Genomic DNA, 22627 nt, shown 5'->3' on the forward strand with positions numbered 1-22627 from the left:
GGGTGAAGTACCCACGTATCCTACCTGGTAGGATGGTGTAAAGGTGTTACAGGGCAATGGATACCACGTCTTGCCATCTAGTGTCCCAATCCCACTCTCCGAAGACCCCTCACCCAGGTGATCCTCCCGCAATGGTCCACCATCAGGGTCTGGATCCAAAGGCGATGGCCGTGTCCCAGCCACCTCAGAGAGGGAGATCTCAGGGGACTAGCGGGTGAGACACCTTCTGGTTTCTCACAGTTCCTAACTGAAATCCAGGTGATCCAAGCATTTTCTACTTGTTCTTAGCCAATGTGGAAGTCCAGTGGCTCCAACCCCTCCTACCCCCACCACCAGCATGTTGTCCTTTGGCTAAATGTCACTTATAGTTGAATCACTTTATAATCAGCACTTGGTAGGTGAAATTAAATGACATTACAATATGTTGGATAGTGTATGTACTGCATTATCTTTGTTTATATCATTGTCAACGTTCTTTGCTTCATACATGAGAACAAAACATCAATCCAAATTACCAGCAGAATAACTAAATCTCCCAGATCCATGGTACAATAAAAACAGAATAAGACTGTAAATGCAATAAAATCCCAATCCCAAATTATTTTTAACAGTGTGCTAGGCTATTCACATTTAGTTCTTCCTGAGCAATTCAGGGTTTCAGTTTCAGAATGAACTTCAAGCTAACCACCAACGAAACATGAGAACTCAAATTAGTCATTATTTGTTTATGCTGTTGACAGGGTCTCCATAATAACTTAGACGCTACAAAAAATGCCACAGTATTGCCTGCCCCCTTCAATAGAATGCTCTGAAATTGAGGCTATTCTTCTGCTGTGGAGAAGCTGGGGCAACCACTGTTTCCATAAGCGGAAGTACCGCCTACAGAAGAAAAGTAAATGGTTTTGATTCTGGGAGACCGCACACTATAAATAGCACTTAGCAGATATTCTTCCATGCGCATGCCACTTGCCCTTTGCGCTGTTACACATGGGGGGACTCAGATGTAGATGTGAAATCAGCTGACTCGAGGTAGAATTCCATGTGAAGGGCCCATACCATTTGTTCTTTTGTTTACTTTATTCAGGCAATTCGACCATAGAAGCATTTTAGAATAAATGGAGGCATAAGTTATATAACTGTTATTCAACATTAATACCATAAAAATAAAACCAGAATTAAGGAACAAGTTACTTACCTGTAACTGTTGTTCTCCAGCATGGGTCTGGCATGGATTCACATGCTCATGAATATTCCCCGTCGTCAGGCTGGGAACCCTCGGTAAAGAAAAATCAGTATCAGTATCAGTTTCGTTTCTGATCTGTCTTTCGTAGTAGTAACCAATCACTGATCTCTGCGTCATACTGACCACAGCCAATGACTGCCATCTCCCTAAGCCCCGCCTCTGGCAGCCATCTTCAGATTTGGTAGCACGTGAAGTGGCAGTATGACCAAGTGAAGAGCCGCAGAGGGGTAGGCGGGAGGGTTCGCATGTGAATCCATGCCAGACCCATGCTGGAGAACAACAGTTACAGGTAAGTAACTTGTTCCTTCTCCAGCATGGAGTCTGGCATGGATTCACATGCTCATGAATAAAAGAATACATAGCAGTACACACATGCACAACCACGGGAGGTGGCAAAGGCTCAACATTAAGCATTACATCCAAAACTCAACATTAAGCAATTCTTACCTCCTCACCAGGCTCACCGTAGGCGAACAGGTTGCGCAGCACTGCTTGGCCGACCCTGGACTCCTCCCTGGAATCCCGATCGACGCAGTAGAATTTCGTGAAGGTGTGCGTCAACCTCCACGTAGCAGCCCTGCAGATGTCCAGCAAGGGCACACCAGATAGGAACGCTGTGGTAGCTGCGATCGCTCTGGTGGAATGGGCTCTCGGACGGCCAGGCAGCAGTCGGTTTGCCAACCGATGACAGTACATGATACAGCCGGAGAGCCATCTGGAAATGGAAGCCTTCGAGAGAGCCTTCCCCTGATTGACAGGTCCAAAGTTCACAAAAAGTTGTGACGTCTTCCGAAAACTCTTTGTGCGGTCCACGTAGAACTTCAGCGCTTTAGCCACATCCAGCGAGTGCAAAGTCCTTTCAGCCGGCGACGAAGGCGACGGGAAGAAAACAGGCAACACCAAGGGTTCGTTGAGGTGGAAGTCCGACGGCACCTTGGGCATGAAGGAGGGGTGCGTCCTGAGCACTACCCTTGTGTCATGAAAAGTCAAGTACGGGGGCTTGCAGGAAAGGGCCTGGATCTCACCCACCCATCGTGCGGAGGTGATGGCCACAAGAAACGCTGTTTTCCACGACAAAAACTTCAACAGAGCTGAGTGCAGAGGCTCGAACGGAGGTCCGATGAGCTTGGTCAGCACCACGTTGAGCTCCCACGCCGGGGCCGGGGCCTTCACCGGCGGGAACAATCTGAACAGTCCCTTCATGAATTCTTTCACCAGACGATGAGACCACAAAGACGTCCGTCCCGTGGTTCTGGTGTATCGGGAGATTGCAGCAACATGAATCTTGATGGAAGCGTGCGCCAGTCCAGCCTTGGCCAGCGTCAGCAGATACGGCAGAACTTGAGGAGCCATAATCCGTAGAGGGTTAATCTTCTGTGCGTGGCACCAGACAGAGAACCTCTTCCATTTGTGTCTGTAGCATTTAAGAGTTGAGGACGCCCTGGCCTTTGCAAGAACCTCTCTGCAGTCGGCCGGTATGTCGTAACCTCCAAACTCTAACGCTGCAGGAGCCAGGCCTGCAAGTTCAGCGACTTCGGGTCGTGATGGAGGATGGCGCCTCCTTCTCTCGAGAGAAGATCTGCGTCCACTGGCAGCTTGATTGACGGGGACGCTGACAAGTCCAGAAGGTCCGGGAACCATATCTGCCTCGGCCACGCAGGTGCGACGAGGATCATCCTGCACCGTGACCTCTTGAGCTGGTTGATGAGCCGGATCAGCAGCGGCAATGGAGGGAACGCATATAGGAACAGGCCCTCCCAGGGGAACGAGAAAGCATCGCCCATGCTCCTCGGCTGGGGAAACCTGCTGGCGAACCTCCGGCACTTGGAGTTCGTCGCCGTCGCGAACAGCTCGATCTGGGGTGTGCCCCACCGTCGGAAGAGGCGGTCCACTAGATCCTGTCGTAGTTCCCACTCGTGGCACGAGCGCAGCTCTCTGCTGAGCGAGTCGGCGATGGTGTTTTTTATCCCTGCCAGATGGAACGGCACCAGAAACATCCCTTGGGCGACGGCCCAATGCCACAGATCCTGAGCCTCCTTGGACAGGGCTGGGGATCTGGTACCGCCCTGCTTCCTGATGTAGAACATGGTGGTGGTGTTGGTGAAGATCCTCACCACCTTGCCCTTGAGGGACGGAAGAAAGGACCTGAGGGCCCAAAACACTGCACGGAGTTCCAGGACGTTGATATGGAGGGACTTCTCCGTCGGCAGCCAAAGGCCCCTCGCATGCAGATTTTCGGTGTGCGCTCCCCACCCTTCCAGGGAGGCATCCGTGGTCACTGTCTTCTGGTGGCCCAGGGTCTGGAAGTCCATGCCCGCCGTCAGATGCGCGCGGGTGCCCTACCACCGGATCGCTCGTCGGAAGCTCTCGTCGAGTGTGATCCTGTCCTCGAAGCTGCCCTTCTTCTGGATCCAGCGAGCGTCCAGGAACTCCTGTAACGAGCGCATCCGAAGCCTGCACAGGCGGATGAGATAAATGCAAGAAGACATCATTCCGAGGAGGGACTTGATGGACCTCACCCTGGCCGCGTCCGCAACCAGCATCCGCTGCACCTTGCCCAAGATGGCCCTCGTCCATTCCTCCGACGGAGAGGCCAGACGCGCCACTGTGTCGAGCTTCGCTCTCAGAAACAGTGCGTCTTGAGCGGGCACCAGGTGGGACTTGGCGTAGTTTATGGAGAATCCCAGGTCCGTGAGTAGTTGGACGGACCTCGCCGCGTGCTCCGCGGCGAGCTCCTTTGTCTTTGCTTGGATGAGCCAGTCGTCCAGGTAGGGGTAGACGTGGATCCCTTCCAGGCACAGCCGCGCCGCCACCGGTGCAAGGCACTTGGTGAACACCCTGGGTGCCGACCTCAATCCGAAGGGAAGGGCTCTGAACTGGTAGTGACGCCCTTGGACCATGAATCTGAGAAACCTTCGGTGTCCCTTTAGGATGGGGATATGGAAGTAGGCATCCTCCAAATCCAACGACGACAGGAAATCGCCCTCCTCCAGTTGACCCAGGACGTGCTGGAGGGTGACCATCCGGAACTTCTGTGCCTTGATGAATTTGTTCAGTCGTCGTAGGTCCATGATGGGACGCCATCCTCCCGTCTTCTTCTTCACGAGGAAGTATCTTGAGTAAACTCCGGAGCCCCGAAGCCTCTTCGGGACGAGCTCGATGGCGCCTTCCTTGAGCATCGCCTTTACCTCCAAGAGAAGTTGAGGGACGTGATGTTCCTTCCTGGCCACGGGGGGGACGCGCGGGCACTTCTTTAGAAACTTGAGCGCGTGACCCTGGGCCAGGGCGTCCAGCACCCAACGGTCGGTGTAGATGGACTCCCACACGCTGACGAAGTTCGCCAGCCGGCCTCCCACCGGGGTGCTTCGGTGGGGGCCTGACCCCACGGCCGTTTCAGTCCTGCTTCGACGAGGCTTTGCCGCCTTGCCCTCCTTGGCGACGACGGCGGGGTCCGCCCTACTTGCCTCGTCCCCTGTAGGCTTCTTGCGACGGGCCGCTTGACGATAGGTGGAAAATCCGCCCCCGGAACCTTTGGAGGCACCCTGCTTGCCTCCGCCGCTCCGAAAGGGCGGCCGTCGTTGCTGGAGAACACCAAGAGCCCAGGCCGTCTCTGTGTCCGTCTTGATGGCTTGTAGGGAATCATCCACTGTTTTCCCAAACAGGTTGTTCCCGTCGAACGGCATGTCCAAGACTCTGGTCTGCACGTCCTGACGGAAGTCAGTTGCCTTGAGCCATCCACGCCGTCTAAGGCACACGCCGTTGCCCAACTGGCGAAATCCAGTGTCAGCGATGTCCTTCGCTATCGTAATGGCGTGGTCCGACGCCACTTCTCCTCCTTCCTGGAAGACCTCTAGGGCATCCGCCCTCTTGTCGTCTGGGAAAAAGTCCAGCAGGGGGGCGATTTTGTACCACAACTCCCTGTCGTAGCGGGCTACGATAGCCAAGGCGTTGGCAGCCTTAATCGTCGTCGCTGCCGATGAGATGACTCTGCGTCCCATTGTGTCCAATTTCTTTCCATCGCCGTCCGGCGGGGAGGTTGATGTAGAGGCCAAGGCCCCCCCCCGCTTTCTTCCTGGCCGTCGCGGAGACGCCTGAGTCCGGGGTCGGCTGTGCCCGAAGGCACAAGGGGGCCGCGTCCGGCACCCGGTACTTCTTCTTGTACCGGTCCCTTCTCGCAGGCGTTGTGGATGGGTTCTTGAGGAGGGTGAGACCCTCATCCCAGATATCGTCCAGTAGAGGTACAGCGAGGACCGTCTTCCTCTTGGTCTCGCGCCGTTGATAAAGGAAACCTTCCTTCATCTCTTCCGGGCAGAGCTGGAAAAGCTTGGATGCCCTGGTGATCATGGCATGAAACGATCCAATCTCATCAGGCGGGGAAGCCCGGGGAGGAGGTGACGACGGGAGATCCTCGTCGTAAACCTCATCGACTGTGCCCGTCGCGGCCGTGTCAGTCGCTGTATCATCCCCACGGGTCGTGGACAGGGAGGAGGGGTGAGCAGGGTGCGATGGTTGAAAAGGAGGTGGAGGATGAATAATCCTTCTCTTAGGAGGGGGGCTTCCAGAAGGGCCTGGCTCCGGGTCCCCCGTCGGGAGAGGTTCTTCGGTTGGTGGTAACAGCAATCTCGTCCTTATCTCCGAGCATAAGGACTGTATAGCCAACAAAATGGCCGCCGAGTTGTCTTGCGGCACTGGTTGAGGGGAGTCCGACGGGCGGTCAGGAGCCCCGTCGGCACCCTCGACGTTCTCGTCTCCTACCTCGGGGTCCCTCCCGACAGGCTGGTCTTCTTCCACGCCAATGCCGTGGCTTAAGACTTCGATTAGCTCCTCCTCAGAGGTTGAGGCCGAATCCACAACGACCTCCTGCCGCCCCCTTTTTCTTCTCCGTCGGAGGTTTCACGGGCGTCCTGTCGATGGGCATGAAAGAGGACTCCCTCCGCAGTGGAAGGGAGACTCTGGGCCCCGAGGTCGCCACCACTGGTGTAGCCTCCACAGGCTGAGCAAGGGCCGCCGCGACTGTCTCGATAGAGGCCTTGGCCGGGTGGATTAAGGCTTTCACCACCTTAGGTGCGCTCACCGCCTTCTCCTTGGGGGGAGGGTCACCGCCTCGCTCCCCCTGCGATGGGGCCTTCGAGCTCGACCGGGGTCTCTCCAGGAGCTTCGCCGGGTGCTCGGCCTTCTTCTTACCCGAGCCAGAGCGTTGGCTCGTGGTTGATGGCGCCGGGGAGGATTCGCCCTGCCTGGCACCCGTAGAGCCCGACCTTTCGGCGCTCCCGGTGCCAGCCGGCGCTCCCGGTGCCAGCGGACTCGCGGTGCTTGGCCTTCTGTTGGACCCCCTTCGCCGGGGCGCCTGCAAGGGTCTTAGAAGACCGCTCTGACTTCATCTTCTTCTCGCCTGACGGGCTCTTCCCTTCCAGCCAGTTGGCGAGACGCAGATGGCGGTCCTTCATGGTCCGCTCCGACATATTGCTGCAAAACGCACAGTCCTTCTCCACGTGCGTCTTGTCCTCATGCAGGCAGTAGAGGCAAAGGGAGTGTTCGTCCTCCTTAAAGACATTCTGAAGCTGGCATCCAGGGCAGACCCTGAACAGCTTTCCGGGCGTCGAGCTTCCCTTCTCCTGCGCCATGATCGAGATGGGCCTGAGAAACTTCTGGAGTCCTCCAAAAGCGTGGCTCGACAAAATCTTCACCCTTGAGGGGCGTAGAAGAATCCGACACGGGTCCCCGTTGATCGGATAAAGAAACGGTGGAGCTTGAGGCTCTTTTGACCGAAAGAGAACATTTTCCTAAGTAAAAGCGTGAAAAAAGCACTAAAGCTCGAGAGCAATAGCACGAGGGTCCCAACACTTGAACGTGCGGTAAAAATCTGAAGATGGCTGCCAGAGGCGGGGCTTAGGGAGATGGCAGTCATTGGCTGTGGTCAGTATGACGCAGAGTTCAGTGATTGGTTACTACTACGAAAGACAGATCAGAAACGAAACTGATACTGATTTTTCTTTACCGAGGATTCCCAGCCTGACGACGGGGAATATTCATGAGCATGTGAATCCATGCCAGACCCCATGCTGGAGAAACAATTAAATTCAAATCTACATGTGACTCATCCAACATTGTAGGCTCAGCGACAAAATTACGTATTGTAAAGTGGAATATAAAATCTGATTAGTTCATATCTAACAAGGATTTGGTATGGTATGTTATTGTAAAGTTTCTAGTGAAGCACAAAATCACCAAAGAAGGCATCCCAGTGTTTCAAACTATTCTTTGCCGACGAGGAAATTGATTTTTGAATAAAGTAGTAAAGAACCTCAGACCCAGGAACTCAAATTCCTCAACGCGCGTAATAAAATAAGTTGGTCTTGTTGCACCTGCAATTAGCCAAACATTTCTGTGAGAAAGACCATGCTACTGAATTGCTAGCTTTCATCTACAGCCCCTAATCCCTGCCATATACCTTGTATATGCAGCTAGCGTGATTTGAAGGTAAACTGGGTTACAGGCCAATTGCAAATACCAAATACCTCCTATAGTTATAACATCTAACTTTTGTGTCACACAGGACTTCTTACATCCAGTTGGTCAAGAGATTAAACTATCCTGGAGCAAGGACACAGCTTTGCTGAAATCCCCCTTTCACAGAAAAAAGGGTGTAATTTGGCTATGTGAACTATTTTTTACTGTAGCAGTGTTTTTTTTATTCAGTAAAATGAATAGCTTAAGCAGGGATAGTACTAGAGGCCAAGGCCTCCCATGATGTATTTCTATCGACAGAATCAACATCTTCAGCTAAATCCATAAAAGCCACGTGAAGCGGTTCTTTAATATTCAGTGATTTAGCTGCAATGAGATAAAGATTGAGGCTGTGATACCGCCTGCCACACCCGCTCAAATCCCTGGCTCAGCATATGGGTACAAGTATCTTGGTCAATGATCCAGCCTGACAGCCTCTTTGGTAACATCTCACCAAAGATCTTGAATGAAAAATCAACAAGGATATAGATTGATAATTGGTGGAAAGAAGCCTTCCTCCTTTTTAACAAATCTGAAAAATGGCTTTCTTCCAGGAGGCTGCTAAGATCCAGCATTTGATCATAACATTGAAAACTTGGCACAGCAAGGTTGCTGCTACACTATCCAGCACCTCTCAGCCCTCCTCTATAGGCTCTTTCCACCATCGTGCCAAATTGATAGTGGCCCTGGAAGAGTTTGCAACTTTAAGGGGAGTAAGCAATTCCCCTTTAGCAGGCTTACAAGGCCTATCCAGCCAAGAATTCATGATTCTAAGAACCCCAGGTTGACACTACCTCATTAAGTGCCTCGCACTGGTAAGAACAGCAAAACAGCCAGGTAAATGTGACAGCTCAGATCGACAGCCTGCCAAGTTTCCCACTATGTTTTTCTATGACTGATAAACGGAAGATTGAGGTGTTGGCTGCTTGAACAACAGAGGCAATACAATTCATGACCTTCGTTTAATTTGCACTCCAAATATAACATATTGCCAGGGCTTAGTGACACTCTTGCCTGTTTTTTTTTGTTTGCATAATGGCTTCGAACTTGACAGGCAAATCGAGAAGAATGTTAGGATGGGACCACACTTTAAGGCCTCAGCTCTCCAAACACTTTTTTGCTTGATTGGTCTTTGTAAATCGACTTTATAGGTCTAAACTCATAGCAGCCTGAGAGAGCCTCTAGAATACACTAAGAGAAGACCCGACACATAATTTACACCCTGAACAGTATGTGTCTCAGTTGGATTTCATCCAAGAAGGCGTTCACGTCCAACTGTTAGTTGAGGCTTTCGCTGCATCTTTCTCTCCCCCTCCTGCACCTCTGGCTGACTCACACCCTGGCACTGCCCTTTCCATGCTCAAATCTGCTATCTCTGATACTTTCGATGTACTTGCCCATGTCATGAGGATCTGCATGAAGCCTAAAATCAAGTGCAACTCCTGGTACGACTCTGACCTCGTAACCCTTAAACGCAAGTGTAGGGTGGCTTGAGAGGAAATGGTTGGCATCTTGTACATCCTCTGACAAACTGGACTGCGGCCTGCTCCAAAGGCAATACTGACTCTGTCCTCACTAAGAAGAGAGCTCACATCCAAGCCCGCGTTTCTGCGGCATCTAACAACTCGGCTGAACTCCTTAAAATCTGCAAGAAGCTGGCCAATCCTGCCGCAGTCTCTACCTCTTTTGTCCCCTCCCAGGCCCTCTCTACAGCCTTGGCTTTTCACTTCATCTCTAAAATCCAGGACATCCTGTCCACCCTCCCGGCTTCTTCGGCTTCTCCCTCCACTCTCTCCTCTTCCTGCGGCCACCCCCCGCCTACCCTTCTCTGCATTTCCTCTTCTCCCCTGACGAGGTTTCTAGACAAGTCTGATCTATGAAAACCTCATCTGAACAGGTTCTTCCCTGCTCTTCCAAGACCATCAAGGACCACATTGACACCCTCACTCCAGCCTTGGCTAACTTTTGTAACCACTCTTTCGCCTCTGGAACCTTCCCCTCGCCCCTGAAGCACTCTCCTATGCACCCTCTTCTCTCGAAACCCTCCGCCGTCCCCTCCCTAATTATCGCCCTATCTCTATCACTCGTTTCCTGGGCAAACTCCTGGAAAAGCTGGCCATCTCCCACTTAATCTTCACAATGCATCTGTTGGTTGTCTCCATGACCACTAGTCTGGCTTCAGAGCAGCCAGAAGCACAGAAACTGCTCTCCTGAACATCTGTGAAGACCTGCTCTCTAACCTTGATTCTAATCTCCCCTCTGTCCACATACTACATGATCTCTCTTCTCCCTTTGACAAGGTCAACCATGCCATCCTCCTCAACCGACTCCATGATAACCTCGATATCGCTGATCAGGCTCTGGCCTGGCTGACTTCTTTCCTCTCTGACCAACCTTCCCAGGTCCAACTTGGGTCCTTCCTCTCCTCTATCTCTCCACCTGTGGTGTTCCCCACGGGTCTAACCTTTCTCCCTGGTTATTCAACCAATACTTGGCACCTCTCGCCCACCGCATTGCTGCTCTCAGTTCCAACCTCCAGTGCTATGCGGATGACACCCAGCTTGCTTTCAGGCTCCCCTCTGCCGCCTCTTCTCCTTCTCTCATCCCGGATTGTCTGTCTGCAATCCAGGAGTGGTGCACCGCCAATGATCTTTGCCTGAATGCTAGCCGCCCTCCCTTGGCCCTCTTCCTGTTCCCACCTGTGAGGCTAAGAACCTCAGGGTTATCTTCGACTCCACACACTACATCTCTCCTCACATTTCTGACGTCTCTAAGAAGTCAAACTATCAACTGCACCTCCTCAGAGGTGTTCTTCCTTTCCTCTCCTTCCCCAGAAGCTCACTGTCTCCAGACCTCTGGTTCTCTGTAGGCTTGACTACTGTAACAGCCTCTTTTTAGATCTGCCTGTCCTTTTAAACTCTGCGAGACTTGTCCTTGGCCTCAAGCCCAGGGATCGTATCTCTCCAGCACTGAAATCGCTCCATTGACTCCCGGTGGCTGCAAGGATCAAGTTCAAGACCCTTTCCACTGTCCACAAGACCTTCTGGGGCCTGGGACCATTATCTCTCCAGCTTTCTCTTCGGAAGTATCTTCCTATTCGAGCTCTCCGCTCCTCCAACTCCTTGAGGGTCAGTCGCTTTTCCAAGCAACGAGTTGGGGGTAGATCTCCCTCCTCGGCTGGCGCCTCCCTCTGGATCAGCCTCCCTGCCTCTCTGAAACTTGAGCAGTACCATTTCCGGTTCCAGAAGCAGCTCAAGAATTACCGCTTTGCTTCTGCCTTCTCTCTCCCTCTAACATGCTGATCTCCTGTCTGATGCACTAGTTACCTGGCTACCCTCTGAACCATGGGCCCAGGTCCCTGCCCTCCCAGTTGCACACCTGCACTGCCCCCTGACACCCCTGCACTTGGGGCTCTATCTGCAACCCTAAAGTCCCCCTACCTGCACTTATATAACACCTGTTGTCTGCACTTAACCCCTGCACTGCCACCTGCTGGCCGCACTTCTTGTTTTCCGATGTTTTTATCTTATGTCTTGCACTTGCTCCTCCTCCCCTTCCCCTGGCACTTCCCCCTTCCCTCTCCCCTGCACTTGTGCGATCTCAATGTCACTTGGCCTAGTAAGATCGTTGTCTTGTCCTCCCTTGTTCCCCTCCCTTGCCTTGTCGCGCCATGAAACACTTGTGTATTTGCGCTCTATAAATGTCATATCATATCCTATAACTCTGCCCTAAGCACCTCGAGTGAGGTGCTCCGTGGGATGCCCATTAGCTGAATGAAGGCTGAGTGTACATTTATTTAGATTGTGGTAGTGTGTCTGTGCCTAAAATTTCAGTTCCAACGGAAGGTAGCTGTTGCACTTTACTGCCTTATGTACAACATTACCCTGGCATCCTGAGCCAGTGCATTAGTAGCTTTGTCCTCTTGGGCAAACCACACAACTGAAGCTCAGTAGCAGACCTCCGACCACCGAGGTAATCATATTGCCATATCTTCTCTATTCTCATACATCGTTTCCCATGACCAAAACCTTGAAAAGGAGGGTCTTGAGCTCCTTCCTGAAATTAAGAAGCAATGTGTGTGTCTGGTGTTGAGGGTAAGGAGGTTCCAGAGTATGGGGTGTATTGAGGGAAAGCCTGTCTTCTGGTTCTTTCTTTCCTTCCTTCACCGGCAGAGTCTGCCTATGTCCTGGTTTATGATGGATCATAGGTCTATGGAGATGCTGAGCTTCTCTGCGAGGTAGCTCGGGGACTTGAGGGCGACAACCTTGTAGATAATGCAGCAGGATTTGAAGGTGATATATGCTTGCAGCAGGAGCTAGTTAGTTCAATGACAGTCTGGGTGATGTGGATGAATATGGAGATTCCTTTGAGTCATGCTGTAGCATGTAGAACACATCTCAGAGGTGCCAGGGTGGTCGCCGGAAGTCCTTCCATGAGGGCATTGGCTCCTTCCATATGGGAGAGGACCAATGCTTGGACAGCAGTTCTTAAATTGTTTGCTAAGATGAAGGGCTTAATTTTCTGCAAGAGGGAAAGTAAGTACAAAGCCATTTGTGTCTTCCTTGCTATGTCCTCCTTGAATGAGATGTATAAACCAAGGGACTTGGTGCAGACGGTCAGCTCGGTTGTGAGGCCCCCAAGGTCCATAGCATGGAGCCAGGTCTAGATGTCACAGTGTTTGGTGGTGTGTGTTAGCAGTCGGAATTTGGTCATGGAATGGTTGAACTTCTGGTGAGCACTGGAAATCCAGGACTGGATCAATGTGAGGCAGGCCTTTGGCCTGTAGATGTCTTCGATGGGGGAGATCTCAAAGTAGAGCTGCGTGCCAGTTGCCTATTTGTGGATGTTGTGTGTACTCAGGAGGGTTCCGAGCGGTTCCATGAAGAGGCTGGATCGTGCAGTGCTCCAGAGGTGACGGGTAGAGTTGGTGATCTGGAGGAACCGATGTGGACGAATTGGTAGTGGTTAGCGAGGTAGGATTGATCCAGCTGAGGACGGTCCCTTTGATCCCCTATGGCTCACATAGTCGCATGTAATTAGTGGTACACAATTTAAATAATGCTTGGTAAACACCACACAGTCAAAAACATTATTGAATATAACGTTCACTTAAAACAAGCACACAGAAATTAAGAATGCTGCTTTAATATATTTTCTTCTAAAAAAAATAAATTCTACCTTAATGAAGGACCTATTTCAAAGACCATAATTGAAAAAGAGTAAGCATCCCAACTCACACTCGAGCAACAGCAAAAAGGCAGCTTTCTTTTTACTTAGCCTGAGGCAAGAGAGGGTCAGTTTAAAAGAAGAGTGCCCAGTATAACTTCAAAAGAGTAATGCCCAGTTGTTAATGTGAACATAATTGTAGAATAGACATGGGTATGAGGGCTCCTACAAGTTTTTATGGGACTAGTGAATCTATTTTAGTCTCAAAGTCAACGCCCCTCAGATTGTTTGTTCTGTCTGTTGTCAATGTTTAGACTGTGTGCATTTTCATGTAGTTATAAATCACTAATAACTATCATCTAGGCGATTTCTAGCCATCAACCTTCAGTTTTAGAAATAGAATACCTGTACCACTGCTGATACGAGTTGAGCTGGGGGAGTGAGATAAGAGGCTTGGAGATTATGTTGCGGCTTCTCTTTGGATCATCTTCACTAAATGCCTTCATTCGTGCAAGGAGTAGAAAGGGGAACTAGATTAACATGTTTCCCTACAGCTAACGTAACTGTCTCTAATCATTGCAACCAACTCTCACTTTAGCAAATCATTGGAATGTATTTTTAAAGCCAAAGAAAAGCTTCATCGGATACTTGTATATTGGTTAGTTTTGGTAATAAACTTTGGTGTGAATATATAGTTCTTTTACTGGGTTTCAACAAATACAAAATTATTTAAGTCCCTAAACCACATTTATTGTTGTAAAATTGATCATGATAAAGCATTATCTTCATTGCCATTAGGATGAAGAGTATTTGCGAGGTAACAGGCTGCCCTGCGGAATGATGTCAACCAATGGAACCCCATTGCGTGTCATTAGCATCAAACCTTCAACCATGTGGTTCGGTGAGAGGACCAGAAAGACAAATGTAATAGTGAGGTAAGAAATCTAAAAAAGATCTCCCTAGTAACATTTTTTCTAATGTAGGCAACTGCTGTATATAAAATATGTTGTAAAATATTCAGACTGTAGCACTACTCTGTTTCCATGAGAACAGTTTCATGACAAATTGCATAAACATGTTAATGGAACTTTTTAAAATTACAGACCTGATGTTTTGATGGATGCTGTTGTGGTAGAAAAGATTGAAAAACATTGTAGAGGATTTTAAATTATGGAAACAGGAAGTAAATTAAAATAAATGACAAGGTCGGAGGGTTAGGGTTAGAGAACAAATAAAAGCATTGAAAATGTAAATGTAGCACACATAGTAGGTGAGCCAGAGTCAATTAATGTGACCGTTAACGAAATTCCCATTAGAAAAAGGGAAAATAACATCTGCCAGTAAAATTCACTCTGACTAGTTACTACCATTGGGAAATATTGTTTGGGGTAATTACTGTTGTCCAGGTGTGAACTGTACATGTACATCTAAAGGCGAGGGATCTGTTTGTGCTTTAGGGACCAAGGGCTGGCCCATGAAATGTAAGTATGTTGTTACTGGCTGTACTTTTACTGTGAAGAAGTTAAGATGCAGAACTCAGAGGACGGGAATAAAAGCGGTAAGCCCTCCAGAGAGGTCGGGGAGAGAGAGAGGCTTGGCGGGTCGGCTAAAAGAAGGGAGAATCACGAAGGCAGGTCTGGGACCTGCACCCATAAACCTAATCAAGGCCCCCAAAGCAATCTTCATAGTCACATTGCCTGGCAGGATAGTGTACCAGGCTGGCTGTGACCAACAAAGTAGTAGTAGTAAAGCAAGAAAACCACAATCAAAACACAGAAAAGGCAAAAGCCTAAAACACACTCAGATATGAAGAGAGAACCAAAGCACTCTTCATAATAACAGTACCTGGCAGGGCGGTGTACCAGGTTGGCTGTGAAACCAAGCAGAAAAACTGAGAAAATGTCATAGTCAAAATATCTGGGAGAAACAAGAGCCAGGTTGACTGTGAAATGAACTGGGAAGAAACTAGGGGAATGGAATAATCCCCCCTAATAATGTGTACATTCAATATAAAGGCAAGAAAATGGAGATATTCCCTCAACATTTGGACAGGACAGGAGAGGAAGCCAAGGGGCACGGAAGCAAAGGCCCCCTGTTGTGTTTTGTGGACATTTTTGCAACACTTAAAGAAGGAAGACCCACATTGGACAATCGGAGGGTGAGACAACCTTGAGGGTAAGGTTGTCCTTCCTTTTTGAAGTTCAATTGTTGTATCATTTTGGAACTTTATTTTATAAGCTGGAAAAGAACTTTGAAACTAACGAAGATCCCTATTCCACATTAGTTTAAGTTCTTAGTCAGAGGGCTGGAAAATGTTGACATAATAGTGGACTTATTTCTTTGGACTATCCTGACCGACTCCTTAGAATATTCTTTCGAGGCAGGGAAACCCCTTTGTATTAGGGACAGAAAAATATTTGCCAACCCTAATTTATTTAATAAAAGTCTTTGATAACAATCATGCCACCTGTGTCAGTCTCATCCTTCTACACCCTTACAGTTCCTAACCTGTTTTTGTACTGTAGTGTTTAATGTTTAATTCTATAATATCAGATGTGGTACACCCGATAGAGGTGTTTCATGTTATTCTGAATGCAGGAATTTTACAAATGATAAAGCGGTACCAGAATGTCTGTGCTGAATTTTCAACAGGCTGTTTCCTATGATGTTGACTGTGATATAGAGGCCTGTAGTTTTTCTAACACACTGTTTTTAGCAGCTACAAAAAATCTTTGCTGATGCCACCATTTTGTTTTTTCAGGACTGGGGAGAGTTCATATAGAGCCTGTTTCTCTTTTCACTCTTCTTACAGTGAGGTATGTACTGTACGCATAGGTGAGTTGCTCACTAGTCTGACCCTGTCAAGAAGGGATGGGTACCCCTCTCAAACTGGTGTCGGAGGCCTACCAGGGTGTAAATTGGAGCCATACTTAACTCAGAGGGGGATGGAGGCAGTTGCCCCTTCTTTCTATGCCTTTATGATTGATGGTAGTTCCACTCTTGATCACTCCATACCTCTGTATACTTATAGTTCATTTATAGCACGCTTAATTCCAACAAGTGGTTTCTAAGCACGGGATCATGATTCGAACCTGTGTTGCGCTGCGTTGTCTTGTTTCTAAGACAAACTGGTTGCCCTTGAGCTATCCTTCAGCCCCCTCCATGAAAACGCTTGCCAGTCGCTACCTATTCGTTTAAAAAAATGACATTTACAAGCATTTCTGGCTCATCGACAACCGAGTAGCCACCTGAGTTTCCAGAGTTGCTTCTCACCAGCGCTTCCCCACCGGGAACTGACAGCGAGAGAACTGTGTAAGGGTGCAGAAGTAGGAGACTGAAACATGGGTGGCATGTTGTTGGTTATAGACTTTTATTTAAAACCAAAAACAAAGGAAAACCCCAACTGTGCCTATTTCTAAAAGGGGTTCCCCTGCCTAAAATAAACTAAGGATTCTGTCAGGTGGTCTTGTCAAAAGTAAATGGTCCACTGTCGTGTCAGAAACCTATCTCCTTCCCTTACATTCTAAATCAACTAAAGAAAAAGCATGATCATCTTAGTCAGAAAAAGTCATTCTCGCTCTCTCTGAATGAGTCCCCCACATTCAGGTGTAGGAAAAATTAAATATTATTCGTCAAGAACAGAGCATCAAAACAAAGACTCAAAAAGGTTCCTTGGACTGACTCTCCACCAAGTTCCAATGAAAAGAAAATCTCTTATCTTCACAGTGTTTAAAACTACCGGGGAAATGTTTTCTCAGGTTTCTTAGAATGCCAAAAGAATTAGTGACTTGGCTGTAGCAAAATGTTCATAAAACATCAGGAGGTATGACTCCCTTCCATAGAGAAGGTGAGGTATTGGCTAGCAAGACAAGGTGTTATAGTTGTGAATGTGCGTGCAAATAGTGAATTGTAGTTGGTAGGAGGATGGGAGTGAAAGGGTGACTGCAAAAGTGAAAGGAGGATGACTGAGTGGTAGTGTGGAAGGAGGGGTGGTAGTAGTGGGAGAGAGTAGTAGTGGAATAGGAGGGAGGAGAACTGGGGGTTGAGTGGAGAGGGACGAATAGTGGTGGAATAGGAGGGAGGGGAGTGGAACGAGGGCTAGGAGGGAGGAAAAGTTTTGCAGTGGAGAGGGAAAGTGCAGTATTAGTACAGAATATAATCGAAGGGTGGGGGGTAGACCGTAGAAAGAGGACATTGGAGTGACAGATGAGGAAGAGCAAAGGGGAGAGAGAAGAGACTGCAGGTGGAGTAGGAGGACAAAGGGATAATAACAGAAAGATCTAGGGATAGAAAAATCATCAGTTGTAAGGAAGGATAGTAGACGCAGACACAATGGATCCAAGTTTTGAAAACCTTTATTTGCTAATTTTGTTGGATTGGTAAAATTCCTAACTGGCCCTAACTCTAGAATGGGAGTAATCTTAACTATTAAATAAATAACAAAAAAAGTCCTAGTCAGTCTGGTCAACATAAATAGGCCTATACTAAGAAAACCTAACCTTGCCCTCCTTCTCAACATGACAAATGTGTTAAGGGAATTCAAATGGAAAATAGTGTCTCAAAAGAAATGTCAGAATCGCATTAAATAACAGCTCCCTTCCCCACGTTCAGCACCATAGGGTCTAGAGAGTTGTCTAAAAAAGTATATGTGGATGGCACAGTTCTTTCAGTCTTGCACACTTTGGCTTACTGGCAGAATTTAACAGTTCAGGGTTGGGTTTCAAGCTTCTGGTAGTTCATTCACTTCCTTAGGCTTTGTCCACCTTGTCATAAATATTCAGTTCCACTTTTAAACCATTACTGTACAGGCCTACCTCTGTCATGCTCGAGCCTGTCTTTAACTTTTCGCTTTATCACATAGTTTTGCACAGGCTTTCCTCTGCTAGGCTTGAGCCTGTCTTTCAGTTTTGCCTTATCACATAATTCTGCCCAGGCTTTCCTCTGCCGGGCTCAAGCCTGTCTTTCGCTCCATGGGGGTTCCCTTCCCCACGTTTTGTCTCGGATGTCTTTTCACTGTCGAAGACCTTTTCGAAACTGCAAGGGTTTTACATAGACCTCTGCATGACCACTTTGACCTCTGTCAATAATTCTACAATCCAATCTTCCTCCTCTTACAACACTAATGCCTCTTGGTTCTTGTAGTTTCCTATTCTCTTCGGTTTGCCCTTTTCCCAAATTTGTATGTAACACCAATACTTCTTGGTATTTGTAGTTTCTTATTTTTTTTAGGTTGCCTTCTTGGCCTCTTTTTCAAAGTTCATATATTCTACTCTCTTGGCATATCCAGATTTCACATACTTTGCTTTTCATTAATTCACTTTCCTTTTGGGATCGCAATTGCTTTCTTGTCTTTGATTTTCAATCAACTCAGAACATTTCACAGAGACTTTCGAGTGTGTCGAATTGTCCTTTCCATGATGCGTTTTATCAGCATACGCGCAACCTTCAACTTTTCACTTCTAGTTTCTTTTGCTTTCAACACAAACAGACTTTTGTTGCCTTTGATAACTCACTGGTTGTCTTAATCAGCCTTCTTTCATCAACGCTCTTCATGCAGCAGTCAAGGCCATTTCCAACGCCTCCTCTGCTACTCCCCAACTCTGCCGTTCACCGGGGGGGTCACGGACTGCTTTCAAGTACCTTGAAGGTTTCTTTTTTCTGCTCACTCGGTCTTGAAAAGCTTAAAGCTTCCCGAAAGTGGGGGATTCTCGCCTGGCTCTCTCTCGATCCTTGTAACTGTAGATCAGCCCCTTGTCTTCCTGACTTCCAACGCCTAGTTCGCATCAGCCCTGAAAGAGCTGTTCCTTCTCGTATCCAGTCCCGCTCAGAGTGTGTCTGTGTGCGCCACCTTTTATTCATGATGGAAGTGTTAACCAGTGGCAGGTGCAGATAGTTAGGATTAAGTGCTTGACTCTGCCTGGCCTTATTGCAGGGCAGAGCCAGTGCAAGTCAGTGGAGGTAATCTGCCTGACCTTTATTCCTCATTTTCCTCGACTCAGTAGTGTTGCCAGTCTAACGTGGGGAGGAATTATGGGAGCTGTCGTTTCCCATAAAATAAGCAGGGATAGGGGTTAGATAGGGGAATACCATGTCTCACCATCAGGTGTTTCTCCCCCACTCCCTTAGGACCTCCTACCCAGTTCATCCTCCCTTGCTTATCCACCCCCAGGGTCAGGATCCAAAAGTGATGGCCTTTCCCTGGCCACCTGAGTGTGGGATACCGGGGGACTAGGTTGTGAAACACCCTCTGGTTTTTCAGAGTGCAGTAGAGGGTGAATATTGGGGTGTCTGAAAGGCACAACTCTAAAACCATATCCTGTGGATATTCCTGGATAGGAACTTTAGATTATTCCCTGGGGCAGGCTAGACCGATGAGGCATTTGCCTCTACGCTAATAACAAAAGCTAGACAGATTTTTTTTATAGTAGGGTTTACCGATCACTAGAACCAATCCAGGGATTGAGGAAAGCATGGGCTGGGTTTGGATTTCCTATCCCTAGGATAGAGAGGGGGGGGTGGCCACTCAGTCCTTGCGATCTCAAAATAAAGACCCTTGAATGTCATATGGGAGCTGGTGTGTTCTTGAGGCCATCGTTGACACTATATGTTGAGAAACTTGTCTGAATTTCACAAGCCTTTATCTTATTTTATAATAGCTTTTTTCAAAATGGATGCCTGTAATCTTCTGTCATCTGTTTTCTTATTAATCCAATAGATGTATGTTCCTTCAGCTACATTTACCCTGAAAGCAGGTGTACTATTTTAGAGGATTGTGCTCTGCATTTTGAGTTACTGCATCCCCTCTACAAAGACAATGCTCTGGTTATGAAGCACATACATAATCCTAAACACAGCCCACTTGGTTAATGTGTGCAGGCACCATCTTGGGGAGGGCACACAGTACCTACATTGCAGGACAGTAGGTAATGCATCATGTTGGGAATGACTAAACCTTACTTATGAGCAGCGCGGCTTGCATTTAGCACTACAAGCTAGACTTTTGCGGTTAGTTTACTTTTAGGTGTATTGGCGCTAAAGAAAAAAGAAACGAGTGCTGGGGGGCAGCTTGCTCAGATGCAAGTTATCGTATTGGGGCAAAGGGCACGTCATGTGCTGGCCAAGATTACAAATCCCCATGCAGCAAAACAGTTTATAAACACCAGGGCGCCATAATCTGGAGATACTCGTGCATTGTGAGTCTTGTGCTTTTCTCAGTTTATGGTGTTCTTATTTTTCCTACCTTCCTTTAGATTAAGGATTTTTTGAAATACCTGCGTCCACTGAAGATTCATCCCAACGTGGTGCCAATGGGCAAAACAGTAGAACATGTTGAGAAAATGTAAGTACACAGCTCAGAATTAGATGTGCAGTCATCAATGTTTCGTAAATGTCCTCCTGCATATATTCTGCATTGTAAAAACATGAGCGTGATGATGACCATTTACAGTAGCTGTAAAGCCTTGCTTGACGTGGAACCGCTTCTGCCTGTGCATTATGTCCCACCAGGGATCACTAGTTTCTCATACTTCTCCTATTGCCTTCCAGTTTAAAGCCATTATGCAGGTCCTATTCGGGAAATGTTGAACCTACATATAAACCACTTGGTGCACTGAAGAGACCCAGAGGGATGTACTTGCATGATGCAGGTATAGAAAACAATATTGATTTTAGGATTTATTTTATAATTACATGGGGTATCACTTGAACTCGAATTTTAAATCTGACATGTATAGTAAAAATGCAGAATGTGATACGTGTATTATTAAACAGTAACTCTGGTCCGCAGCATGAATGGCTAGACAATCCAGACCATACTGTGCTGCCCCTCCTGGCACAACTACACAGGTTTGTAGTCACCCTTTTGAGGCATCCTATTTCTGCTGTTAGGGACACAGACATGATCTGCTGTCTTTGTTGCTGAATGGGACTAATGACAGGAGATACTAGAGTGTGTTTTCAGCAGTGGACCTGCTGGATGGGCACATGTCCACTCCCATCTTTCTCCCTGTTCAGGCATTAGGGGTCATCTGATTTTTGGGCGGTAGTTTGATTTGTTGCTCATTTTTATTTTATAGCACCTGTGATATGTCAGAAGAAGGAGGACAAAGAGGTGGCATTTATACCTGAAATGGTATTCAAATAATAAACAAAAGACCTATCTATCCCTACCAAACAGGGGATTTCCCTACCTAACCGAATCTAACTAGGGGGCTTGTTGTCAGTGAGGTCGCCCAAACAAAAATAGTCTGTCCTCCATCCAAAAACTTCCCTATTCTGGCCCTACCACTAATTATCAACTAACAAAACAAAAAGGGGTTCCAGGAGAATGCCTTCCCAGCCTTAATAGTCTATCTTAATAACAGCAATTCCACTCCTGGAGTCCTGAGCCATTTTGTCAGATAATCTCTAGTACTTTCCCCCTGATGTGCTGTTTATCTATTTTTTTTAATTAAATGTATCCTACAAGTACAGTATAGTTGCGGGTCTTGGGCTGAAACTAAACTGATTTTTCAAATCACAGACTAAAGAGGATATTGGTGGCTACAAAGACAAAAGAAACTGAAGATTAGCTCATGGACATCGTTCTTGATCGCCACCAGCCAATTAGAATATTTAGAATGCAGTCAATAAGTGCTGGTATTGACTGCATTCTTAACGTTGTCTTCAAAGAAAGACAGGCAAACAGCAATGCGATTTCCAGGCAATATTTGTTTCAGCAAGGCACTTCCTTGTTCATAAGTACCTTGTTTGGGCTGCAGCATCCTATTTAACACACTAAAGAGAAAGCTAAACTATGGGAACATGCCTTCACTTTCTTATGGAGAAATTGCTTACTTTTACATGACACCTAATGAATGCTCATGTTAAACCCACTCCAGTTTTACCAGGTTCGTATTAAAGTTACTTATGTTATTTAGCCATCCTTGCTATTTAAATACAAAATAAAAACTAATTTTCTAACTCAGTTTGTCTATTTACTTTACGCACTATCGATGCAACGTTTGTTACTTCACGACCAACACTTCAAAACATGATTTGCTAGTACTACAATGCACTAATAGCGCTATAAACATTGGGAGAGGTCATTATCGCTTGGGATAATGAGCCTTCCCCAACATATTGCCCTCAGCTTTGCCTCGGGCCATAACTGTGTGGCGAGTCATTATCCCGCAGTAAATGACCCCTCCCTCGGTCTAGTAGGCTCTAATAATGGGTGTTGTCTCTTGCGGTTTACCATTTAAAACACACAACAAATAAAAGCAAGTGTTTAAATGCCATGTAGTTGAGGTTTATTGCCAAAGGGCTGCAAACATGCCTTCTGCCAGCCACTGGAAGGATGGAGTGGGGCAAGAGGAAATATGTCATGGGAGGTGGAGAAGGCAGAGTTTACAACAGCAGCTGGTGTAAATGCAGTGGTAGAGAGAGATGGGAAAGTATACTGTACTTGCTTTTACTATACGATGCAATTATATGCCTAGTGATGTAGAACATATTTGTGTGACCGTTTAAAGAAATATTGATGATTCCTGGAAATGTTTGCCTACCCACGTTAGCTTCAAAGTACTAGCTTGTAGTGCAAATATTACAATTGTGGTGGTTTTGCCCCACCCATCTCTTAAACCTCAGGGAGATCTATATACGATGCACTTTGTCGCCCACACACCTCTTTAAAACGAGATTTGGTCTCAAAAGTGCTGAAGCTGTTACTGC

The 22627-nt window shown here is 47.5% G+C and overlaps 1 protein-coding gene across 2 annotated transcripts in view; it reads left to right on the forward strand.

Moving 5' to 3' along the window:
• DCLRE1C (DNA cross-link repair 1C) overlaps positions 1-22627 on the forward strand; it is a 106362-nt gene that overhangs the window by 77359 nt on the left and 6376 nt on the right. For both annotated transcript variants that reach the window (XM_069627831.1, XM_069627830.1), the window contains 4 exons: positions 13715-13851; positions 15678-15732; positions 20167-20255; positions 20462-20562. In XM_069627831.1, coding sequence (XP_069483932.1) covers positions 13715-13851; positions 15678-15732; positions 20167-20255; positions 20462-20562 — 382 coding nt within the window. The remainder of the gene's footprint in view (positions 1-13714; positions 13852-15677; positions 15733-20166; positions 20256-20461; positions 20563-22627) is intronic.

Source organism: Ambystoma mexicanum, chromosome 12, assembly GCF_040938575.1.
Source record: "Ambystoma mexicanum isolate Mex_15411 chromosome 12, UKY_AmexF1_1, whole genome shotgun sequence".
NCBI lineage: Eukaryota > Metazoa > Chordata > Amphibia > Caudata > Ambystomatidae > Ambystoma > Ambystoma mexicanum.